We start from the raw sequence: 22500 nt of genomic DNA on the forward strand, positions 1-22500 counted from the left end.
GGATCGAATCCCGGTCTCGCCAGACCCGGATATGGCCGGGGCACACAGGGAGCGGCATATTGAGCGGCCGCTCCCAAAGGGGGGTATAGGACTATTTCCGGACAAGGATCCGTCGCGCAACACCGCCCCCGTCTGGTGCTGGAGTAACGGTGTCGGGCTCGAGGAGCCAGTCAGCTAGTCTGCCTGGCGATCTCCTCTGGGGCTGCCGGCCACGGGGTCGTGCGGCGGATCCTACGCAATAGGCAGGGGATAATTGGATAATAGGTTGGGTTCAATTGGATACCAAATTGGGGTGAAAAAGGGATAAAATCTGGAAAAAAATAAAAATAGGTGTGTGTGTGTGTGTGTGTGTGTGTGTGTAGGTAGGTGTGTAGGTAAGTACGTAGGTGTGTAGATAGGTGTGTGTGTAGGTGTGTGTGCGCACGTATGTGCAGTGTAGTGCAGCTTACTTTGCTCTGGGCCTGACATGACTGCAGCCCCATTGTCTGATGTGAAGAACACAAAGGTGTTGTCGTCTATGCCCAGGGTTCTCAGCCTGGCTAGGATCTGTCCAACACTGTAGTCCAGTTCCATCACAGCGTCCCCATACCTGCACAACACAATCAAGCACAACACAATGCCTGTACTCTAAACAGAATCTGCTGCAGCAATGTCGCTTGTCATAAACTACTGCTCACTCACACACCTGGTATTATGAAAGGGAGGAGTCCATGTGTATGAGGGGATCATATCAGAACATTTTCTACTTTTTTTTAGGGTTAGGTTTATCTATGTGGGGTAGCTATTATTTTTTTTATTTTTTTTAAATCATGTATAGTTGTAATTATTGTTTAGAATGTTTTGTTGATATGGTGAGTGTTACTATAAAAGGATCCACATTAAAGTGAATGACAATGTTGTATCTTTTCTCGTATTGGTCGATTATTGAGGCACCTCTAGTAAGTACGTAAGTTGTGTGAAAAAGAGCTTCTGTGCTTTCACCGCAGTGCACTTGACTGTTTGACTGTTTGAATTCCGACCAGTCTCAAGTCCTCACAACCCTCTAACTGTCCAATCACAATTCACAATGGTCTATCTCCAGATAGGTAGGGCGGGCTAATTAACCCAATCGTCGAAGAAGCAGACGATATCACCATAGTAACACCTAAAAAATACAATCGGTATTTACTCTGAAACATTTGGTATTACTTAGCAACACACTGCACTCCTCTAAAAGCCTCTTCCTCTCAAAGAAAAATAAATAAATAAATAAATAAATAAGGAGTAACATTCTGTCTTAGCATGAGCAACCTCTCCCTGGCACCTGGCTAATACTTCCCAGGTCTGATCCATTTCTGTCAACAAAAAGCTCATTTGGCATTCTGAAGAAATACCTGCTTACTGAGGCCTGGGTATTCAGAGTCTGACAGGAATACTAAGTGACCTGCGACCAGGCACGCTATACACATCCCTCTCCCTCACCACCACCACCACCACCACAGAGGCGTGAAAATCTACATTTAATTGACAAATATACTCTGGAGTAGGAACGTTTTCCCTCTCATTAAGAAATGCTCTTTTGAATTCTGATTTTAAACGTCAACCTATAGCGACGGGGTGTTTTCCGTTTGGGAAGTGAATGGGAGTCATTCCTATCACGTTACCAGGTGTGATATGGGAGATGGATGATCACTTGGTAGACCTGGTGGCTTATGCAAATAGATGAGTTTCACAACACTGACAGTGCTGCGAGGCAGAGCTCTTGCACAGCACACACTCACTCACTCAGAGACACACAGACACTTACATAGCGCTAAATAAATGCCATAAATGCATGCAAAGACTAAAACATGATTCTAAAATATAAATATAATGAGTATGTATGGAAAACATAGAGATACATAAGAAAATAGAAATCATACTGTATGTCTTGATAAAAAAAAAAAGTGTCTGTTGGAGAAAACATGATCACCAATGTTCTACATGCAGGGCCACCAACCAAACACAAACAATACAGCTGAACCCTCCTCTCTGAGTATTCTGACAAGTTCACATCTCTTGTCAGTCAGATAAAAGGGTGTGTGTCTAGAAGAGACAGCAGCCTGCGCTGTGTGTGCTGTGATCATGACGGGATGTGTAGTGATTGGATTACACTTCTGTATGAAATGTGCTATATAAATAAAGTTGGGTTGGTTGGTTGGTTGGTTGGTTGGTTGACTGTGATCTTACCGGCCCCTCTGGCTCTTTCCCAGGAAGCGTTTGGAAGCGTAGACCGGGCTGTGAGTGGCGTCGGCGGCCCAGTAGAGGAAGAAGGGCCGACGGGCCGTGGCTTGGTGGAGGATGAAGTCAAGGCCCTCCTGGAGGAGGAGATAGAAGATCAGACGCTGAGTTCTGAATCCGACCCGAGTGTATAGGGATGTTAACGTCTACATGTGTCTACATGTTTGAACGATACGACCCCCTAGAGACATGCATATCAGAAAGGAACGGTCAACGGTCATTGACCCGTCACAGATAAAGGGCAGGGATTTTTAAAAAGAAAAAAAAAGAAAAGGCACCTCCAGGTAGATCTGGGTGAGGTTCGACTCCCCCGTCTTCTTATTAATGCCAAACTCCTCATAGTATCTGGAAAGAAAATGTCCAATTAATATAGTATATAGAATATATAGCCACACCAACACTTGTTTTGGTATGAATTCAAAGACAGCACTAATGCAAGGACTGACAGTGTGACTGTTGTGACTACACATTGTTTGTTACTTTCTTGTGTTTGTAGTCAATGGAGTGATAAAAACCTTATATTTCAGGTTATGATAGTATAAGAGAGTATTTGCAATAGGATAATGGGGCATCTGTTAGTTCTATTCTTCAAGAATCAATGGGAATACATCACAAATTTAAATGACCACTGAGCAGATTCCGAGATTCTAAATTGTGCTTTCAAACATAAGTTTACCCTCCCCGAAAAAAAAACAGAGCAGACTTTGAGAAGCACGTCGTCCTCCCAGGCTGTGATTAGGAGGGAATTTAGAGAAGCAGATTTTACTAAGTCTCAGAAGAGCAGGGGGGGACTGTTATGAGGTACCGCTGAAGCGTGGAGCGGAGAGAGGCAGCAGCGCCGCCGTCTCTCTCTCTCTCTCTCATGCTCCGGCTGTTCCAGGTGTCCTCGCACACCGCCAACGCAACCTGCCGTCTCCTGGGTGTGTGTGTGCGCGTCTGTCCAGGCCCAGGTACGCCACGCTGATTAAACCCACGGCTAAGCGCAAAAAGCGCCCGCCTGCTAGCGCCAATGACCCTGAATGCGCATATGGCTGTTTTGGGGAAAACAAATGGGCGGAAAATGGAATACAAAAGCCCAGCTGGTATAGAGAGGAGAAAAAAAAAAAAAAAGAGAGAAAAAACTCTCTCAACTCATCTCAGAGGCAGCCGAGCCTAACAGGGGAAGTCTTTTTGCTGTGTGCTGTTGCTGTTTGTGTGTGTACACTACCTTCCCACCATCTGAGAGTTGTTGTATACTGGGACATTAGGCCTGTCGCTACTGTTGTAGGGGCCAAAGTGGCAATTTGGAGCACCGAACCATTCATCAAAACCGTGCTCCAGCGGAAGGTACTGAGGCCTGTGACCAAGATGCCTAGAGCCAGGGAGAGTGAAGATGAAGAAGAGGAGGAAACACATGCTGGCATTAGAACCTCATCGTCATGATCACCACTTCTTTATCAACCGAGAGAGAGAAGAAATGACAATACAATAAATTCTGCTCACCACTTCCCGACTATCTTGTTAACATAACCCTTTTTCTTCAGCAACTGCGGTAGGAGAATCTCGTCCTTTGAGATGCCACCCACAATCTCCTGAGGTGTGTAGGCTGCAATGGTCAGGTCATTAGAATTGTGACATGGTTTTGTGTGAGTAAGACAAATACCAACTTAAGATCAAATCAGTGTAATTCAGCAGAGAGAGAGAGAGACAGACAAACAGACAGGCAAACAGGCAGACAGACAGACAGACAGACACTGTACCATTTCTGGCATGGCCATTGGTGGTATAGAATCCATTCCTAACAGGCAATCTTCCAGTCAGGAGTGCCGCTCTGGCTAAAGGGTAACAGAATAAAAAACACCATCACTCTTTCAAATGTGTTATAGTACACTCAAAACAAAATTGACCTGATTTCCCACGTAGCAGTTGGCTGTGGTCAATTCACCTATTTTTACAGCGCTGCCTTTAAGAAATCGATAGAAGAAAACTCAGAGAAGAATACGAGAGTGATAGGATTTGGATTGGTGTGTTTTTAAGGTGTTTTAGACATATTTTCTGAATAAATGGGCTGATACTATGGTGATAGTATCAAAACGAAATATGTTTAAATAAGGGACCTAAATATCCCCAAACTGTCTTAATGAACAGCTAAAGTACATGGTACACCATATTAATTCGTTTTTTGAGAAAACTATTAGTCTCAAATAAAATATTTAAGCAGACATACCTACCAATTCCTTAACTCAGGTATAAAAGGTATTGTGATGTAGGTACTGTAATTGTACAAGAAAATCTTCAAATATATGTTGCATCTTTTGGTGTTCTGTGTTAGGTCTACATATAAAAAAAAGAAGCTCACTCTGGTTTCCGTGATTAAAAAGTGATGTATCATCTCAACCTTTGATTACAATTCTAATTTACTCTCTGTCTGGATTCTCTAATACCCCTTCTGTGTTGTAAATACAGTGTCCAGGTATCACACTCTGCTTCTTTGATGCACCAACATCACACATATTGGAGATAAGTAATTGATTAAGTCTTATTTGCTTAAATATTAATTAGAAGAGGACAAATTGGTAGATCCCTTTTGCATAACAAGTTTTATTCAAATTCCCAAATTAGGTATAATTAGCATATTTCAATAGTGTATAATCTCAATTAGCATAATGAGGGTCTACCCTCTATCCTCCTGACACACACACATCTCAGGGTTCTGATTTATGCATCAAATTGTTTCAAAAGGCTTTTGAATGATCCCAACACCTACTGTACCACCAATCTCACACCAACATCCCTCTCCCTGGAGAAATGTAACTATTCTTCTCAGACTCACGCTTATTGGATTGTCATTATTGTCACACTGGCAGGATCTTGATTCTCACTGTTTATAATTGATTGTGTGTAAATTGTGTTTTATACTTAGTTTTAGGGTAATTTCACACATTCGAGTGGATTAGAATTTCGACTCAAATTGGATGCATGGCTGTTATACATTTAATTCGACACAGGTCTCCGGCACTCAAGTGTCTACCATTAGACCAAGAGGACATCATCCCAGTGTGTGGGGACATTTGGGTTGACAGAGCTCAGACTGGGCTACCCGTCATGACAGCATCATGTCAAACCACCTCTGCTACACTCACATGGAGAACAGAGGGGGTTGGCAGCGTAGAAGTTGGGGAACAACATCCCCTGGGCAGCCATGGAGTCCAGGTTGGGGGTCTCCTTGGAGGGCTGCCCAAACACCCCCAAGTCTCCCCATCCCATCTAGAGTTCAGAGAGACAAACGGTTAACTGTCTGTACGTATGATTATGTCAAGCAGACGTAAACCTACACGTTCTACAGTGAGATGTCATGTGAGATCGTGAGCTTAGAATGATAAGGTTCTATCTCCGTTTAGGGTAGTTCAGAGATATTGAGCGTCAAAGTTTTTACATTCCATTATGTTTTGTGAGATGGAACCTTTGTATTTTATGAATTACTAACTCAAAAATGTCAACATTTTAAAAACAACACCACACAGGCATTAATAAACGCCTAATGGATCAGATGATGTAAAAAACTCAATTTTGACAAAAATTGAGATAGAACCTTATAATTCTAACGTCATGTGAGATGTCAAGTCAGTGTCATGCCAAGTTTAACAGAAACATCTTTGATCTTACGTCATCCATAAGCATGATGATAATGTTTGGAGTCAACGTGTTTGGAAGCTTCTCTGTCCAGTGACCACAAATTAAACAACATAACGATATCAAAGTTTGAATGGACCTGGCTGCGTCCATGGCAGAAAGCAGAATACAGCAAGAATGAGGAAGAGAGTCATGTGACAACACACAACAAGGAAGTGCATCCCAATGTGTGGAGAAGTCACGTGTTTGCTTTCAAGACAAGAGCGTCTGTTGCGCCTAACTTGCGCATAAAACATTATGCCAGGGAAAGGGATAGCCGCTTTTCCATTGACCGGCCCGGGTCGGGTCAGGTCGGGTCGGGTCGGGTCAGGTCGGGTCACTTTTGATCTGTTCTGTTTCCATTACACAAACCGAACCGGACTAGTAGGAGGAGTCGTCGATAGTAGGCGGAGTTACGCGTCACACGCAGCCTGGCAAAAAGCTTCCGGGTGTACACAGCAGTGATTTTTTGGGAGAGAAAGAGAAAGAGAGAGAGGAAGCTATGTACACATAATAAAGTCATGTTTTTTGAACCCTTAAAACCACTGCCTTCACTTGTCTGCTTTATGAACTGTAGTATCATCATCGGGAAACGCAGACAAGACGCGAATCTACCGGAATTTGACTCATGACACAGCCGGTGTTATTCACAGACAAACACGGTGCCGTTTGCGGGTTAATAACTTCGGTTTACCGGGGGTTAGGATAACAATTCAAACGTGTCCGGAAAGAGGAGAAGCCAGGGAATTCAAAAGTTTTTGAATGGAGTCGATCATCCACTCCTATCACCGTGGACACAGCGCGGAGCGAATTCCCTGTTAAAACCGGCATTTGACTCATGAGTGAATGGTGAAAATGGCTGGACGGCTGCTGGCGAACTCCCGGTTCATCGAGTTTACGGTTAAAAGCATAACTTCTCGGGGTGTCAGCGCGGTGGTTAAGGGCTCAAAATGACCGTAGACAGATGGTGAAGTTAGCAAAGGAGTATTGTGTTTTTTTTACCACCTCCACAGCCGGTGTTATTCACGGACAAACACGGTGCATAATAGCGATTTTTGTGTTGTGCTTGTTGTAAATAAAAGTTATATGATTCATTGAAATGACATTAAACTAAGATAATACGATGGTCAGCATAATTTTCCGAATCTTTATTAATAAGCTATTACAGAAAATGTAGTGACATTTTCCTAGTGAATGTGGTATTTTCAAGATGGCGGTTGTGAAGAAATAATATGGGATGGGACATGGGATGACGATTGTCCATTGACCAATCAACGGTGTGGGACCTGGGACCTGGGACCCTGGGACCCTGCTCGGATGTGGTACCTGGGACCTAGGACTGAAGCGACCCGGACCGACGAATGGAAAAGGGAACCGAAGCGGGCAGACCTAGGTCAGCACCAGGTCGGCACCAGGTCTGCATCGTAGTGGAAAAGCGCCAATTCTTGCTGCCCAATGTAGACACGTATGGAGGACCAAGTCTGTCAAAATTAACAATAAATATATAGACACATAAATGAATGTATGAACAAATAAATGAATGAATACACACAGTATAACGAAATACGTTTCTATATTTATTTATTCTTTTCCACATTTTGACAGACTTGGTCCTCCATAGACACGCGCTTGAATACGTGTGTTTACACTCGATCCGTTATTTGATAAATAAGATGTAGCTAAAACCATTATAATAAGAGAGAGAGGGAGAGAACTGCGGAGTGCTGACGTAGAAGGTGTTGGTAAAGCTGTGGTCACGTGACTAGACTCCAGACAGGACCAGAGGGGTATATTCCATCAACATCGCTAAAAGAAAATCCAGGTTTAGTCTACCAAGTCTCGCGAGAGTTCCTAAAAAAAATATCCAGGCACATTCTGATAAGTCTCGCGAGAGTTATCAAAAATAAGCCAGGATTTTCCTTTAGCGACGTTGACGGAATACCCCCCCAGAAGTCCAACATGGCGGTGTGTATCGCTGTCATCGCTAAAGAGGTAAAGGATGTTTAGCAATGCTGTTTTTGATATTTTTCATTTTCGTTGTACACTCTGTCATTGTATTGTTCGTGTGATCAGATCTGCCATATCATTTGAGAAGCCTGGCAGCAAGCTTTCAGAGCTTTGGTTACGTAGTCCAGATGTTAATGTTGTTAGAAAAGCTCACTACACACACACTAGCTTGTTGTGATGATCTATTTAGCTTTTTTGAACTAACCATTTTGTTCTAGAGTTAGTTCTGCTAATAATAGATGTAAATTAATATAGCTTGTCAAATTATTGCTAGCCATTTCTTGCTATCCATCCAATGGATACATTGCAAGAACATGAAGCTAGCACTGTCTCTGGAGAGACCCTGTCTAGAATATGATCAGACTTGTATTCTAGCCCATCGTTACCACGATAGTATAGTTTCTATACTATACTAAACTATAGGCTAATCAAGCCCTTGTAGAGTCTGATGTGTTCGCTGTAGTTAATGTACTGTTCTTGCTGCACTGGTATGAACAGCAAGCTGCACACAGGCTGTCCAGGACCCCAATTGAAGTAGCCTACACTGCTTCAGAGTCAGGGCTGCCAAGTTTCTGGATTGCGTGAGACTTGGCAGCCCTGTTCAGAGTAGACATGTATTTGATGATAAGCATCTTTGTGAGCTACTACATGTTATGCAATACAAGGTTGTAGTTTTTATTCATCCAATGTTCCCGTCAGAATTATTCCCTATATCTCTGAAGTATATGATGAATTTGGGTGTCAATATAAACCGAGGTAGGCTAACTTACTTTTGCATTTTTCTTCTGTCACAGAATTATCCCCTGTACATTCGAAGTGTACCCACCCAGAATGAGCTGAAGTTCCATTACACAGTGCACACCTCTCTGGATGTGGTGGAGGAGAAGATCTCAGCGGTGGGTAAAGCCATGGCCGACCAGAGGGAACTCTACCTGGGACTGCTCTACCCCACCGAGGACTACAAAGTGTATCCTTTCCCTAAGAGGCAACTTGTTTATGTCCCACAATTAGGTAGAACTACTGTACAGCAATAACAATGATCATAATAATAGATTTATTTCAAAAGCGCTTTTCTCCGAAAAAATAAATATATATATAGGCCTATATACAAAAAGATAACATTGTGATCCACACAGTGTGTGATTGATTCCTATGCAAATCAGACCCTACAAAAACAAAGATATTGAATCCAAAATGACATGAACTATTATCCTTGCATTAAGATGGACTCTATTCAACTTAGTGATTTTGTTGATGACATGTTTGCATTTTAGCTCATTTTAATTTAATTTTGCCATTTAGCAGACGCTTTTAATCCAAAGCGACTTACAATTACGAATTACAGGGACATTCCCCCTGGAGTAACTGAGGGCACACTAGTAGTGGTGTGGTTTCAGGCGGGATTTGAACTCACAACCTTCCGATCACAAGTCCAACTCACTATCCACTAGACCACCACTACACCACTAAGAGTGTCATTAGAAAGGGTCTGAATACTTATGTACATGAGGTATTTCTGTTTATTTCAATTTTAATAAATGGTTGAAGATATCCTTTGAATGTTGGTACCCCTCAAACCAAATACCAGAGAAACTCACTCTGAATCAAAGCACACGCAAAGTAGCTGGAACATCGCGATGAACATCTAACTGCATGTTTAGCACATCACAACATGCTGATAGAACATTAACATGCTAAAAACACATAACTACACATAATTATATGATCACACAGTCCTTGCTTTTGAACACATCCTAAAATGTACGTTTGTTTACATCCCTTACCCAGTATTCTACAGCAGACTAGTGAATCCAATTCACAAATGATTTAGTATTTAGTGATCCTAAAACTGTTGTTTGTTATATTGAGCGGGCTGTTCAACACTTCAACTTTCGGAATATGCAAAAAAACGGTCATTGGCACGACTTGAGAATTGCCGACATGCAGAGCTTTTCACCAGACTGTGTCACATATTGTATTGCTCTGGGTGTTGGGCATGCTCCGGTTTAGTGTACAGTCAGAGTAATCCGAATGCATTTATCAGGAGTTGACTGTACACAAATTGTCTTTATACTACCGTCATGTAAAGCAGGACTCTTCACCCTGGAGGACTGCAGTGTATGCAGCCTTCTGTCCCTGATCACACTACAGAGCCTAACCAAACTGAGCCAAGGCTGTACTGGGCTGGTTACACATACACCATAGCTGCTGTAATGTGAAAAGTACACATCTGCCATAACAGGACATTTCGGGTCAGCCCTGTCATGTGTAAATCCCCCTAACTAAAACCCTGATTCAACAAATCATCAAAAACATGATCATCAGATGCATATTGTAGAATTATGAAAAGTGAATGTTATGCATGTTGAATAACTCCTTGACTTGTATACAAGATATGGTTACGTGACCAACTCCAAGGTGAAGTTTGTCATTGTCGTGGACTCATCGAACACATCTTTACGGGATAACGAGATAAGAAGTGTATGTTTAAGTCCTACCCATATATGGTTCTCGATAAACATGAAGCAGTGGAAGACAGGATCTTTACGATCAGCATTCTTCCATGTTTCTGAAACTACTTGACTCCTAGTTAACACTCATTATTTTTGTCCTGTAGATGTTTAGAAAGCTACACAACTCATTTACTGATGTGATGTGCAACCCGTTCTATAATCCTGGAGACGCCATTCAGTCCAAGTGAGTTACATGTGAGAGAATTTGTAGTGTTTCGATCTCACTACAGTATTACTGTTCATTTTCTGACTGTGTCATTTCTCTACAGGGCTTTCGATGGCATGGTTTCTGCAATGATGGTGCAAGCTTGCTGATATTGTCCTACTCCTCAACCTTTGTACATAATACCTTGAAACCTTTTGCTTTACATGTTGCCTCTGGTGTGGTGCGTGTATGATAACTGTAATAAACTAAAGCTATGTCCCATCAGTCTGGATTGACTTGTCTCATTTGTCGAATTAAGCACTTCACCAAACGGAAAGAATTGATACATTTATTTATTTAAGTAATTATATATAACAATATCAACATTAACCATATTTTTCTTCAAGTATACAGAAACAAAATCTCTCACAATTACTTTAAGTGCTCCCTCAGCACGCCAGGATGGGTACTTACAAAATAAACAGAATCCCGAGACACTGAAGCCCCTATGTTCAGTGTCTGATAATCACACCTATTCACAGCCTCAGTGACTCCATCTGCCAAAAAAATATGAGCAGAGTTCTTGGGATAAAGAATAAATCTAAATTGCATTACTCTGACAATTGTGACTGGAAATTAAAAACAAAACATACCATGTACTGTAGGCACAATCTTTTAACATGTATTAGTAAAGAAAGAGCAGACCAAGGCTGGGTGGGCTCTTAAGGTTCCCATACAATCAGAGCCAAACATTTGACTTGTTTTGGTTAAGGTGCACCAACTTCTTTAAATCAAGGCTGACATGGTCCTACTGTATATGAACTAATTCAAAGACATGGTTGAAATCAGTACCTCTGTGCTTTCCTCTCTAATTTTGCCCTTTAAATGCAGCATGGAATATTCTGCATGAAACTCAGTGATAGTTAGACTCAATAGTCCTGAAATTGCCATTCCATGTTGGTATAAAACAGAAACTTGAAGCCGGACGTCTGGACGGGAGCAAGCTCACCGTTGCTGCAGGTACAGCTGTCCACCGGGCTCTGGCCCAGAGTCACCAGACGGCGGGGTTATGAGGAGGAGACAAGAGTGGCGTTTGGGGACCTGCCCCCGGTACTCCGGGGGTCCCCACTGTCTCTTCATGGTCTGAGGACTGTAAGGGTGAGGCACTATGGACCTGGCCGGATAGAAGCGGGACCTGCCTTGATAAAAGCCGTTGTTGTATCTGGGGGGCGGGCGGAAACCTCTGCCCCGGGACCGTCCACCTCTCTGGCTCCTCCCCCTGTCTGTGGTGCTGATTCCTGGCATGTTGGTCCTTTTAGGCATCACCTGCAGTTCAGAGGTCACAGAGATGCCACCGAAAGACCCACATTGGAAGATATTGTAGTCCAAAAAATCCATTCAAATTATGTTTGCACGTCATGAGTAGACTGCTCCCACTGAGTTTTGAGATGGTGTAATACAGTATTTAGAATGGCCAAAATGACTAGAAATGACCTGCCATAGTTTTCCCATCCTACTCACCTTTATGACTCTGCCTCTGAACAGAGTCTCATCCAAGCCCATGGCAGTCAGTACTGAGTCCCTATCAGAGAACTCTATGTATGCAAAACTGAGGGAGAGAGGACTCACCTTAGACAATAGCATACACTGAAATTGTTCATAGGTCATTGGATAATTTGGTACGAGAAACATACTAAATGACTCATAAACCATGTTCAATGGAGATCTTGCGTTGACAGGCCCAAACAATGCCATGGTTCTCTATTCAGAAGTAACCACCAGTCCCTACTCCCTTCCTATGCGCTTGTGTAAATCTGAAAGAATTAGGTAGATATAAGCAAGATGGTGGACATTCCACCAAGCCCATTAGTGAGCAAGGTGGAGCTATTTACCACAACGCTTATACCTAATGAATGTCTAGGGTAAAGGACAGGGCCCAAAAGTTCAACTTACCCTTTTGGATGGCCAGAGAATCGGTCACAAAGTATGGTTACTCTGTTCACAGGACCACAGCCATTGAAATGAATCTCCAGCTCATCTGCAGTTGCACCGTAGTCCACCTGTTTGTTTCAAGACAGCGTCGTATCAGGAGATTGCATGAGCCGTCCTAAGAGGTGCATGTGATTATTGCATCAATTTCTCATGGAGATATTCATGGAAGTGGCTTACATTTCCCACGTAGACTGAGCGGTTGTCTGCGTCTATCCTCTCCTCCTGGCTTGGTGCATAGAACGATCCTTGCGTTGTGAACAGAAGATAACAATTTAATTACATTTAAAAATCACCATCATTCATACATACATGACGGAAAAGAATACAAGTCTTTACAGAATGTTATTATAATCATTTGAAATGAGTATCTTTTATTAATAAGTATTTGATCTCTTCCCAAGACATACTAGAAAGGGACAAAGCGAGCTCCATTCCTACACAGGGAAGGCCCTGGCAAAGATGGAGGATGGCCTTGGGGGCAATGAGGGGGGCCCTTCTGGAAGGCTGCGGCTCACTGCAGCTCACTGCTCCTTTCATTGGGCAGTGATGAAGCACATGTGAGCGTCAGCGTGGCCCTGCTGCCCCCCCCTCCCCCTCCCCCCGGCCTCAGCAGATGGGCTCAGGTGTGGGCCAGCTGGCGATTCTGCTGAACAGAACAGGAGCTGGGGCAGGAGCTCACCTGCCTGAGGGTCGCCGCTGCTACACAGGACCTGTCTCTCCGCCTCATACTGCACCTCCCTCAGCCTCTCCGCCTCCTCCTCCATCTCCATCTCCATCACTCGGGCTTTGATGGCTTCAAGCTCCTGGAAGGGGTTATAGAAAAGCCAAGACATCAGAAGCACGCATGCATGTCATTTGGGAATGGTAAGTGGACCAATGCAGCGGTACTGTGAGACTCTCACATCAACAAACACCATGATTTAGTCCATGTGGGTTGATGTAGAAGGACTACATTGGAAGTGAGGGGACCATAATAGAATATAAGTCAGTTGACTTTGTTTTTTTGTATAGCCTATCCTTGATTCTTAAGCATTTTTATTGTATCCAGTGGATAACTGCACATTTTAAAATGCTCATAAAATGCAGCCAGTCGTTCATTCATTATTGTTGGCAGTTTGAATAAATGGGCCTCGAATGTTAGTAGCCGAGCTCTACTTGAACAGCTGTTTGGTAGGTTACTGTTTCAGGATTCAATTCAGACCTACGATAATATGCCATACATTCGCAGACGTGTCGTGCATGGAGGCTTGTCACGATCCAAGCAATCACACATATCAAGTAATATGGATGTCTTGAGAGAGCTAGGCTAGGCATAAAACATAATTTCATGGATTATTATTTGTATAGGGAATGGAGAGCAGGCAGTGATCTAATATGCATACACAACGCATACTGTAAAGCATCGACCACCCTGACGCAAGATTTTAAAAAATCAAATAAAAAGACATCCGATCTGCCTCTGAGAACGCACGGTTTTGCAAGACAAGCTAATGCAAACAGATTAATGTTGCCTTACGTACCGTGTCCTGGGTGTAATGTTCCCCGGTGAGCTCGCCTCCTAGGTAGCCGAGTGCCTCCGGTCTTCTCTCCGCCATATTCAGAGCTCAGCAGGCTCCAAAACCATGCCCGATCCCTCGCCTGGCTCTTATAAAAACGGCCAGTCCCACAATTGTTTGTTCGCAATCAAATGCGATTCTTAAGGTATAAGCGTATTACTAAGCACACTTCTCTGCGATGTATGTGTCCAGTAGACGTTCTAGATCGCTCAGATACGTTCTAGATCGCTCAGATCACTCGAACGAGGCTTCCAAGTGAATGAAAACTATGATCGAATCTCTCCTGGAATCAAGGATTGGATCCTAAATGACGAGGGTCGAGATTCATCAGAATCACCTGTGTGGGCGACATCACATGGCTTAAAAGGCTCGTCCTTTAATTGATATTAGCTCCATGACATGAAACCTATTTCTCCAAATCGTGACGTTAGGTTAATAAGGTTCTATCTCAATTTTTGTCAAAATTTAGTTTTTTACATAATCTGATCCATTAGGTGTTTATTAATGCCTATGTGGTGTTATTTTTAAAATGTTGACATCTTTTAGTTAGTAATTAATAAAATACAAAGGTTCCATCTCACAAAACATAATGTAATGTCACAACTTTGACGCTCAATATCTCTGAACTGCCCTAAACGGAGATAGAACCTTATCATTCTAAACTCACGAAATGTTCTCATTTTATTTGCATTAATAGGCTACTATCCTATTTTTTCCTCACCTCGATGTCCAATGAAAATAGTTGATGAAATAAAAATATTGATGACAATATCTCAGCATGGGCAAATTATGAGAATCATCTGATGGATAATTGTGTATGCAGACAATGCATTCATGTGTTGGGATGAATCCTTATGGTTATGAATAAAAACAAATTAAAACAAAGCAGACAGTGCGTTGTTGCCTTACCTGTGAAAGTGATTACAGAACATGTGTGCGATCTGTTTGTTTTCAGACTACTGCTTATTGCAATGGTTCATCTACGTTTTTGGTTTTAAAGACTGAATCAAAGTCACACGAATGTTTCATTGATTAAGCAGTGTTATGTTATCTGACTGTCACCAATATGCTTTTTCTGTTAGGGCCTACCTCGTTTACGGATTTGAAAGCCAGTCTCTTATAATAATGAAATACCTGTTGATTTGGGATATGACAATGAAACATACTTTTCACGAACACCACATCACAACATATATTACTCCATAATTGTTTGTTGTAATATGAGATTCTGTAAACAAATGTATAACTTTAAGTCTTGAAAATGCCGCTCTCATTCAGATACCACATACCTTCACTCCTGTCAATAAACCAGACAAGAAAAGGACTTATTATGGGCCTAGAGTGATAGTATGTGGTTAATCACAGAAATGTCCTTTTAGAATGAACTATATCTCTTTAATTGCATGTGGAAAAAGCCATGGGGTGCATTTGCTGCATGGCGTACAATCTTATAGAATGCACAACTTGCAGCTTAGTTTATACATCTGAAAACTGCAGAACAATTTGAGGATACTGACATAAGGAATCTTAAATCAGGAGACATGAGAAAAATAAATATTTCATTTCATTTTTAATTACACAGTTACATAGCTCAACACAGACAATAACCTGAATTAGAATGTTTACAGCTTCACACATCCAACATAGCGCACAGTTAAAGAAGGGGAATAGCAAAAGGGGTAGAAAGCATGCAAGAAATAAATAAAAATCAGAATTAAATTCTTCTGGCACAGTTCACTTCATCTAAAGAATGGTAACAGGACCCTTAAAGAGGAAAGAAAAATCATTTTCTTCAAAGCGCCAACCTTTCCTACAGAAACATATATTTTTTCTGTAATAATGTATTGCACAATACAGTATATAATGCTTCCCTACACATATAAAACCAAGCCTTTGTTTGTCTCGAAGTAATAATGTAAAAAAACACAACAATCCCTACCATGGCTTTTTGGGAAACCAAGTGCTGTATCCTCTTTTGCCATTTCAGCTTTATTGTATCAGTGCGGGCTTCACAGGGCAAAGCATCACAAAATCAGAGAAACCACAAAACTCCATCGGTAGAATGACGCTAAATGGTTAGGGAGAGAGGCCAATGACTGTGTGTAGTATTTGCCATTGAAAAACATATAATAAAGGGGACGTCTGTGTGGGTAAATGCCAGAAGGAGGAGAGGCATGGTTTTTTATAACAAAGTCCTTATGCTCTTTTTCCCCAATGACGACACAGAACAGAGCAGTAATGAATGAAACAGAACACTCTTCTGCACAACGGTGTTCTTCTTATCCTGTCCAGAATAGGAAACCTTCCTCAGAGCCCATACCACTGTGAGAACATTAAACTGACCTTTGACCCGATGTACTCATAACCAAAGTAACCAAGGACATTAGAATGAATGAATGAACTCCTCCACAGTGTCCCACACAACAGGTACCCAGCAAAGTAACCACTGAGCTATCTTCTCTGGCTACAGAACATGATATACCATCACATAAACCCCTTCCCAGAACCACTCGGAGAGCAAGTGGCCTAATGATGACCTTTAGAAAGACAGCATAGAAAGACAGAGATAAAGATGGGTGTTAAAAATATTTCTTCTGTGTTTTTGATTGGATTTTGGTCAGTAAACGAGGGATCACCGGTAGTGTAAAATCTATGACTATTTACTGTACGTACAGTATTGTGTTTTCAGGGTTGATTTCCAGATTAGCAAAGCACACACAGGGTACAAAAGATGTTGAGTGTTGAATTGTCATCATGGCCTAGTGTCGTGTATCATGTTGAGTTAACTCTTTTCCTCTCAGTGCAGAAAACATCACACTGCTACATTACTTTTAAAATTTCTCTGCCATTTCACTGCCTAAGTTGTTTCATTAAAGCTCTGAAGGTTCAAGTAGTTTGTACAGAGAAATTATGAAAGGAGAAGACAAAAACTAGCATGCGCATGCACGCATGGACCCACCCACCCACGCACACACACACGCACACGCTCACGCACACACGCACGCACACATACACACACACACACACACACACACACACACACACACACACACAGACAAACACACCATGCATTTATTCCATCCACGAGCAAGGCTTTGTAAGAACACTCAAAGCAGTCATTAGGTTTTATGAAGGAGATGTTCCTGTAGTCTTATCAGAGGTATTAGACATGTAGAACCAAGCGCTTTGATTGCTTGAATGAATAATCTACAAATCTCCACCCTGGCATACTGTATATGCACCAGGTGTTTTGTTTTTCTCTTGTGCTTTGAGTGTGAGTTTATTTCAGACCCTTTGGTTTACTGGTATAGTTGGCCTCAAGCCTCATCTCTTCTGGTCTTACAATGTCAACATCTACAGCCATGCAGAAATACTTTGGTCTGTGCTTTTATTTGTTTTGGACTACAAATGGCATGTAATGTTTTTTTTTTTTTTTTTAAGTTCAGCTGTGTTATGGAAGAATTCACATTTAACACTGGACACAGTGTGTAGCAGAGTGGCAGGACTCTGAAGACATATATAACACCACTTGAATGTGCCTCAACTGATGACTGTTTGTGATCGATTGAGGTCAGTGAGGCGTGAAAATATACATGTTATTATAAAGTGGGCAGTGATGACAATTCCTTTCAGATCTCTTTCACTCTGTGTGTGTGAGTTTGCGTAACCGGGGGGATTTGAACCAGAGAACCTGTATTCGAATCCTATACAACCCTGCTTTCAAAGCGTATCCAGTGACCTTGGTGGTTTTCTGTACTGTCACAGGAGGTAGCTTGTGAGGTGGAGGGGTCAGGGGTCAGGGGTCAAGAGGGGATGCTGAAGTACAAGTTACAGTAGGAGAAAGGACCAGAAGTCAGTTCAATCTGTAGTTAACATGAAACGACAGACATTATACAGAGGGGTGCAGGGTACCTCACGGCTTATGACATTTGAAAGATGTACTGTACATATTACCTTTGATACTGACGTAGGAAAATAGATCATGTACATTAAGTGATTAATTAAACAAGCCGTCAATTTGAACTAACCTCCAATTGTTCATCAATATGTCACTCTAGGTTTTAAATGTGGAAGAGGCTGGCTGATTATACTTTTAACAGTACAAAAGGAAAACACAAAAGATCCTTCAAGTTTGGTCCATTTTAGAGGTATGTGGCCAATTTATTGTGAATTATAATTTTATCAATTTGAGCATGGCTGTAAGAGACCCTAAATGAAATCCTATGAATGCCATTTGAGCTTATATGTTTAATTTACAGGACAGCTTATGACATTATTGGAGCACCTTTAGACAACGTGTAAACGGAACACGTGTAGAGATTGTGTTCCTCCTTGTTAGTCTTTGTGTTTGTGATGGAAAACCTTTGCCCAACAAGAATCCTAGTCCTTCATGAGAACAAATAACTAAACCAAGACTGTATCATAAACTAGTCTTAGGGAAGTGTACAGAAAATTAGGCTTGGACAGTATCAGTTTTAAGCTTCATTCTAGCTTCACAGTGGTATATATCTGATCCACTGCAGCGAGGCTCATTGTTTGGCTATTGTGGAAGGTGGAACATTGCAGTGGCACTTTAGCCCAATGGATGGCAATGTTTCACACTCATCGAATCAAAATAACCTACTAGATAAGGGTACTACTACTAGCCACAGGTTGTTAGTTTCAAATCCAAAAGTCCAGAGTAGAGTAACGTAGCCTAGTGCTTGTCCCCCATTTGAATCTATGTGCGAGAGGCCGCATCGAAATGTGTGGGAAATATATGAGGAGATGATTATGGTTACCAACACAGACGTCCTGTACAAGAGGGGCCAGAGCCGGCTTTATCTCCTGAGGAGGCTCAGGTCCTTTGGCGTGTGCAGGACTCTGCTGAACATGTTCTACCAGTCAGCAGTGCTGTATGTGGTGGTATGTTGGGGGGGCCAGTATCAAGGTGACAACAAGAGGCTGAACAAGCTTATTAGGAAAGCTGGTTCTGTCCTCTGTGTCACCCTGGACACAGTGGAGGAGGTGGCCAATAGGAGGATGAAGACCAAACTCCAGGCCATCACGGACAATCCCTCCCAACCCCTACATGGCACTGTGGCAGAGCAGAGAAGCTGCTTTAGAAAACAGGTTATTACAGCCACGGTGCACTAAGCAGCGCTATAGGAGATCTTTTCTGCCTGCCGCAATAAGACTGTACAACTCCTCCTCCGGCTAGCTTGATGAGTCAGGCTGGGGGATGTTAAATCATACTGGACTGTTCTTACTGTATATAATGTTTCAGATGTCTATTTTATTCTATTATTCTATTGTCACTTTATTTTGTTGTTGTTTGTGATGTGAGCAGCTGTAACGCCTTAATTTCGCCTCAGGGTTCAATAAAGTACCTATCTATCTATCAATTTATCTATCTAATTATCTATCTATCACCAATCAGTGCTGAATGTATCACTATTCTGCTTTTGTAGGGTGTCAATGGTGGGGGTCAGTGGTGTATGCCAGCCTATCAACCTGCTTTCACCTCTACGAGCGAACTAGCAGAACTGTGACTATAAGAAATCACAGCCACTACCAGCCTCCCCCTTGACTTCTTTTTGAGATTTACACACTTGACACCTTCTTATGAATCTGGTAGAAATGAAGGCTTTCTATGAGGAAGGACAATTATGTTGATTGAAAAAGAAAGAATGAACGGGAAAGAAATCATATTCTGGACATTATACTTTAAAGGTTTCTGTTATTTGGCAAACACATTTTTGGACCTCTTTAAATACTATGTACATTCACATTAAGTTACTGATGTTATCTTTAAATATATTTATATGTATCTATATTATATGACACCCTATGGGAAGTTGCTGAGGTTCCATTCAGTAGCTGAATTCTCTTCATATTGCACCTCTGTCCTCTCACTGTCTTACAATGCGAGCAATATAAAATATTCTACAAGAGGAGTTTTCTTTTCATTGATATAGATACAACAGTACAATAAGTACAACATGGGGCTTGCTCTCCTAGAGTGTCTTTGCTCCTGCGTCATCAAATGTTCAGCCCAAACTTAAAGGAGGAAAAAAAATGAAAAGAAAAGTCCCTCTTTCTGGATACGCACACAGGCAGCACAGGTGGACTTCAGAGACAAGAGACATTTTTGAGAAACAAAAACAGGAATTATATCTACAAGCAGGTTTGATCCCTTCCCAGATTTCTGCTTAAAGGTTAGTTCCAAAGGGTGGGGTGGGGGGCAGGTTGACTGGGGGGGTGGGGGTGAGGGGTTGGTGTGTGTGTGTGTGGGGGGGGGGTGTAAAGAATTACAGGGAGGAACATACAGGAGAATGGGGGGAGGTAGAAAGAGAGAGAGAGAAGAGAACCGAGTCTAGACCGTCCAGGGGGCTCACCCTCAGTCAGTTTGTCATGCTTTGGAAAAGGAGGGAGAGTGAAACGGTACAACCCATTGAAATGTATCCTCTTCAAAGAGCTTAGAACAAAAAACAAACAAAACAAAAAACAATTAGGAACAAAAGTCTTCTCCAGTCTGTTCTGTACAATGCTTTCTTGGACAGGGTTTGTAATTCTTTTGAGGTTTCTTTTTTTGGCAGTTCCAATGCCGTTCCTTCTTCTGTTTGAGGCCAAATAGCTGTTTCTTTCCCCCTCTTCCATTGCCTTCCTCATAAATCACTGTCTTATTCGGAGGCTTATCCATCCCATACAATTGTCCTTGTGGTAGGCTCCTTCCAAAAATTCAACCTGGGGTTCTCTAGGACATCACTGTGAGTCTTTTCAGGCTGTGAGAGGCCAGCTACAGTGCACTCAATATAGTTTTTTGTTGTTGTTTTTTTTTGTCATGTCTGTGTCCTGTTGCAGCTCTTACAGCCTGTAGCTCTCAGGGCTGGCTTTGCTGCTGAGGAGGTGAAGTTGCTTTGCGTTTGGTTACAAGATGAGTGCTTCTACTTGTCTCTTAGTAACTTTGGCAGTGTCATAAAAAGGTTTGGATCAAGTTTTTTTTTTTTCAGTTTTTTTTTTTCCGTCTTTGAATTCATTTGGGTTCACATCGGTCCAGAGAGGTGAGTCCGGTGTAGATTTTCTTGGCTCGCTAGCAAGGTAGTTAACAGGTTTATTTCTTTCACTATTATCATTATTATTCATTCAGAATATTTGGACTATTCTTTATTTTCCTTAAAGCCAAAAAAAGAAACATCAGATAAATAATTAGCCGTATTGTGGAAGAGTTTCTGAGGAACAAATCGCACCATAGAGTGGGTCCCCTTCTCCCCTCTGTCAGAAGAGAGGTATCTTGACCCTTGTCTGTCTCCATAGGAAGGGAACACTGGTTGGGACATTTCCAGGGCCCGATACACAGAGGAACCTGTTCCATGAGACACATTTCTCCTAGAGGTCTGGACTGGTAGTGCACATGCTGAGGGTTAAGCATTCTCCCACTGCTGCGTTTAAAGGGAAATCCTGTCCAAGTGCTCAATTCAGATATCGGTTCCCTATTGTTTTACCACAATAAGTGTCTTGGGTCTCATGCAAGCCCCTTACATACACAGTACAGCATTTAACCAGGCTTAAATTACCGAGGCCACTTGTTGGTCAGGCATATAACAAAGCATCTACTCAACTCAACATTATAAGAGTTCAACCATCACAATAATGCGGAAGCATTTTCAATTTCTCTTACCGAAATGGACCAGACCATTTCTGTAACAGAAATGGAAAAAGCTTCTACGTTATTGTTTAGCGTTCAGTAAAGTAAGCCCTGGCCATGCTCGTCACTACAGGGGACCCTTTGACTTGTTGTGTCTGTATGCACAAAATATGTGTGAAAGAGAGAAAGTCTGTGTGGCGGAGAGACAGAAAAGGTCTTTTTTTGAGGTTTAGGAGTCGAGAAAACTAGGCCGTCAGGTAGCTAAGAAGTAGTGCGCGCAGTAGTTTACAGACCGGTAGCACTACAGATGCAAGTTCAGAGAGAGAGAGAGGAGGGGGGTGCAGTGTGATCGGAGATTCCTCAGTTCATTTTTTGGATGGAGGGTGCTGCTGTAGCATCAGTGGGCGTGACTGGGCTGGGGGTGGGCTCGGGGGGGGGGCTTGGTTAGGGGAGGGGTCAGCGGGAGGTGGCGTCCAGCAGCGCGGGCGTAGCCGGGGTGGTGGAGCGTGAGGCACTGTTGGAGCTGGAGCTAACCTCCTTAGGGCTGCCGGAGATGCTGCCGCCCCCCCCACCGCCGCCTCCGACGCTCGTCTGCCCAGGTAGAGACAGGGGTCCTGGGGGGTTTCCCTCTGAGTGGGTCGGGGGTGCGCTGGAGGTGGTGGATGAGGACGGGACACCGCTGCTCCCAGGGAGACCCTGCATGCCTTGGCCACAGACGTGGTGGTGCTTCTCCCAGTCCTTGTGCTGGCA

The 22500-nt window shown here is 42.5% G+C and overlaps 4 protein-coding genes across 4 annotated transcripts in view; 1 reads left to right on the forward strand and 3 right to left on the reverse strand.

Annotated features, from left to right (window-relative positions):
- The window catches only part of galns (galactosamine (N-acetyl)-6-sulfatase), a 22785-nt gene extending 16820 nt beyond the window's left edge, over positions 1 to 5965 (reverse strand). Inside the window, exons 1-8 of the mRNA XM_080529974.1 lie at positions 5905 to 5965; positions 5382 to 5505; positions 3999 to 4073; positions 3742 to 3844; positions 3467 to 3610; positions 2538 to 2604; positions 2209 to 2336; positions 450 to 589 (exon numbers count right to left, since the gene is read on the reverse strand). Of these exons, the coding sequence (XP_080386100.1) occupies positions 450 to 589; positions 2209 to 2336; positions 2538 to 2604; positions 3467 to 3610; positions 3742 to 3844; positions 3999 to 4073; positions 5382 to 5505; positions 5905 to 5919 (796 nt within the window). The 5' untranslated portion in view covers positions 5920 to 5965. The remainder of the gene's footprint in view (positions 1 to 449; positions 590 to 2208; positions 2337 to 2537; positions 2605 to 3466; positions 3611 to 3741; positions 3845 to 3998; positions 4074 to 5381; positions 5506 to 5904) is intronic.
- Positions 5966 to 7862: 1897 nt separating this feature from the next.
- On the forward strand, positions 7863 to 10850 carry trappc2l (trafficking protein particle complex subunit 2L). The gene is made up of 5 exons (XM_080528730.1): positions 7863 to 7902; positions 8712 to 8884; positions 10311 to 10398; positions 10535 to 10614; positions 10700 to 10850. Exons 1-5 carry the CDS (start codon positions 7870 to 7872, stop codon positions 10743 to 10745), a joined length of 420 nt encoding a protein of 139 aa, XP_080384856.1. The 5' UTR covers positions 7863 to 7869; the 3' UTR covers positions 10746 to 10850.
- Positions 10851 to 11580: 730 nt separating this feature from the next.
- pabpn1l (PABPN1 like, cytoplasmic) lies at positions 11581 to 14162 on the reverse strand (the record flags this gene model as incomplete). The annotated part of the gene is made up of 6 exons (XM_080529048.1): positions 11581 to 11901; positions 12097 to 12184; positions 12529 to 12635; positions 12745 to 12812; positions 13247 to 13370; positions 14088 to 14162. The coding sequence occupies 6 exons, from the start codon at positions 14160 to 14162 to the stop codon at positions 11581 to 11583; spliced, it is 783 nt and encodes a 260-aa protein (XP_080385174.1).
- An 8044-nt stretch (positions 14163 to 22206) lies between these two features.
- Positions 22207 to 22500, reverse strand: part of cbfa2t3 (CBFA2/RUNX1 partner transcriptional co-repressor 3) — a gene marked incomplete at its 3' end in the record, with an annotated part of 19314 nt that continues 19020 nt past the window's right edge. Inside the window, 1 exon segment of the mRNA XM_080528335.1 lies at positions 22207 to 22500. This exon segment is cut by the window's right edge and continues 75 nt beyond it. Within this exon segment, the coding sequence (XP_080384461.1) occupies positions 22207 to 22500 (294 nt within the window).

This window comes from Nansenia antarctica, assembly GCF_963989245.1.
Source record: "Nansenia antarctica genome assembly, chromosome: 4".
NCBI lineage: Eukaryota > Metazoa > Chordata > Actinopteri > Argentiniformes > Microstomatidae > Nansenia > Nansenia antarctica.

Coding starts and splice junctions, on each gene's coding strand:
- trappc2l (XM_080528730.1), top strand. CDS start 7,870: ATGGCGGTGTGTATCGCTGTCATCGCTAAAGAG. Junction 7,903..8,711: donor TCGCTGTCATCGCTAAAGAG/GTAAAGGATGTT, acceptor CTTCTGTCACAG/AATTATCCCCTGTACATTCG. Junction 10,615..10,699: donor GGAGACGCCATTCAGTCCAA/GTGAGTTACATG, acceptor ATTTCTCTACAG/GGCTTTCGATGGCATGGTTT.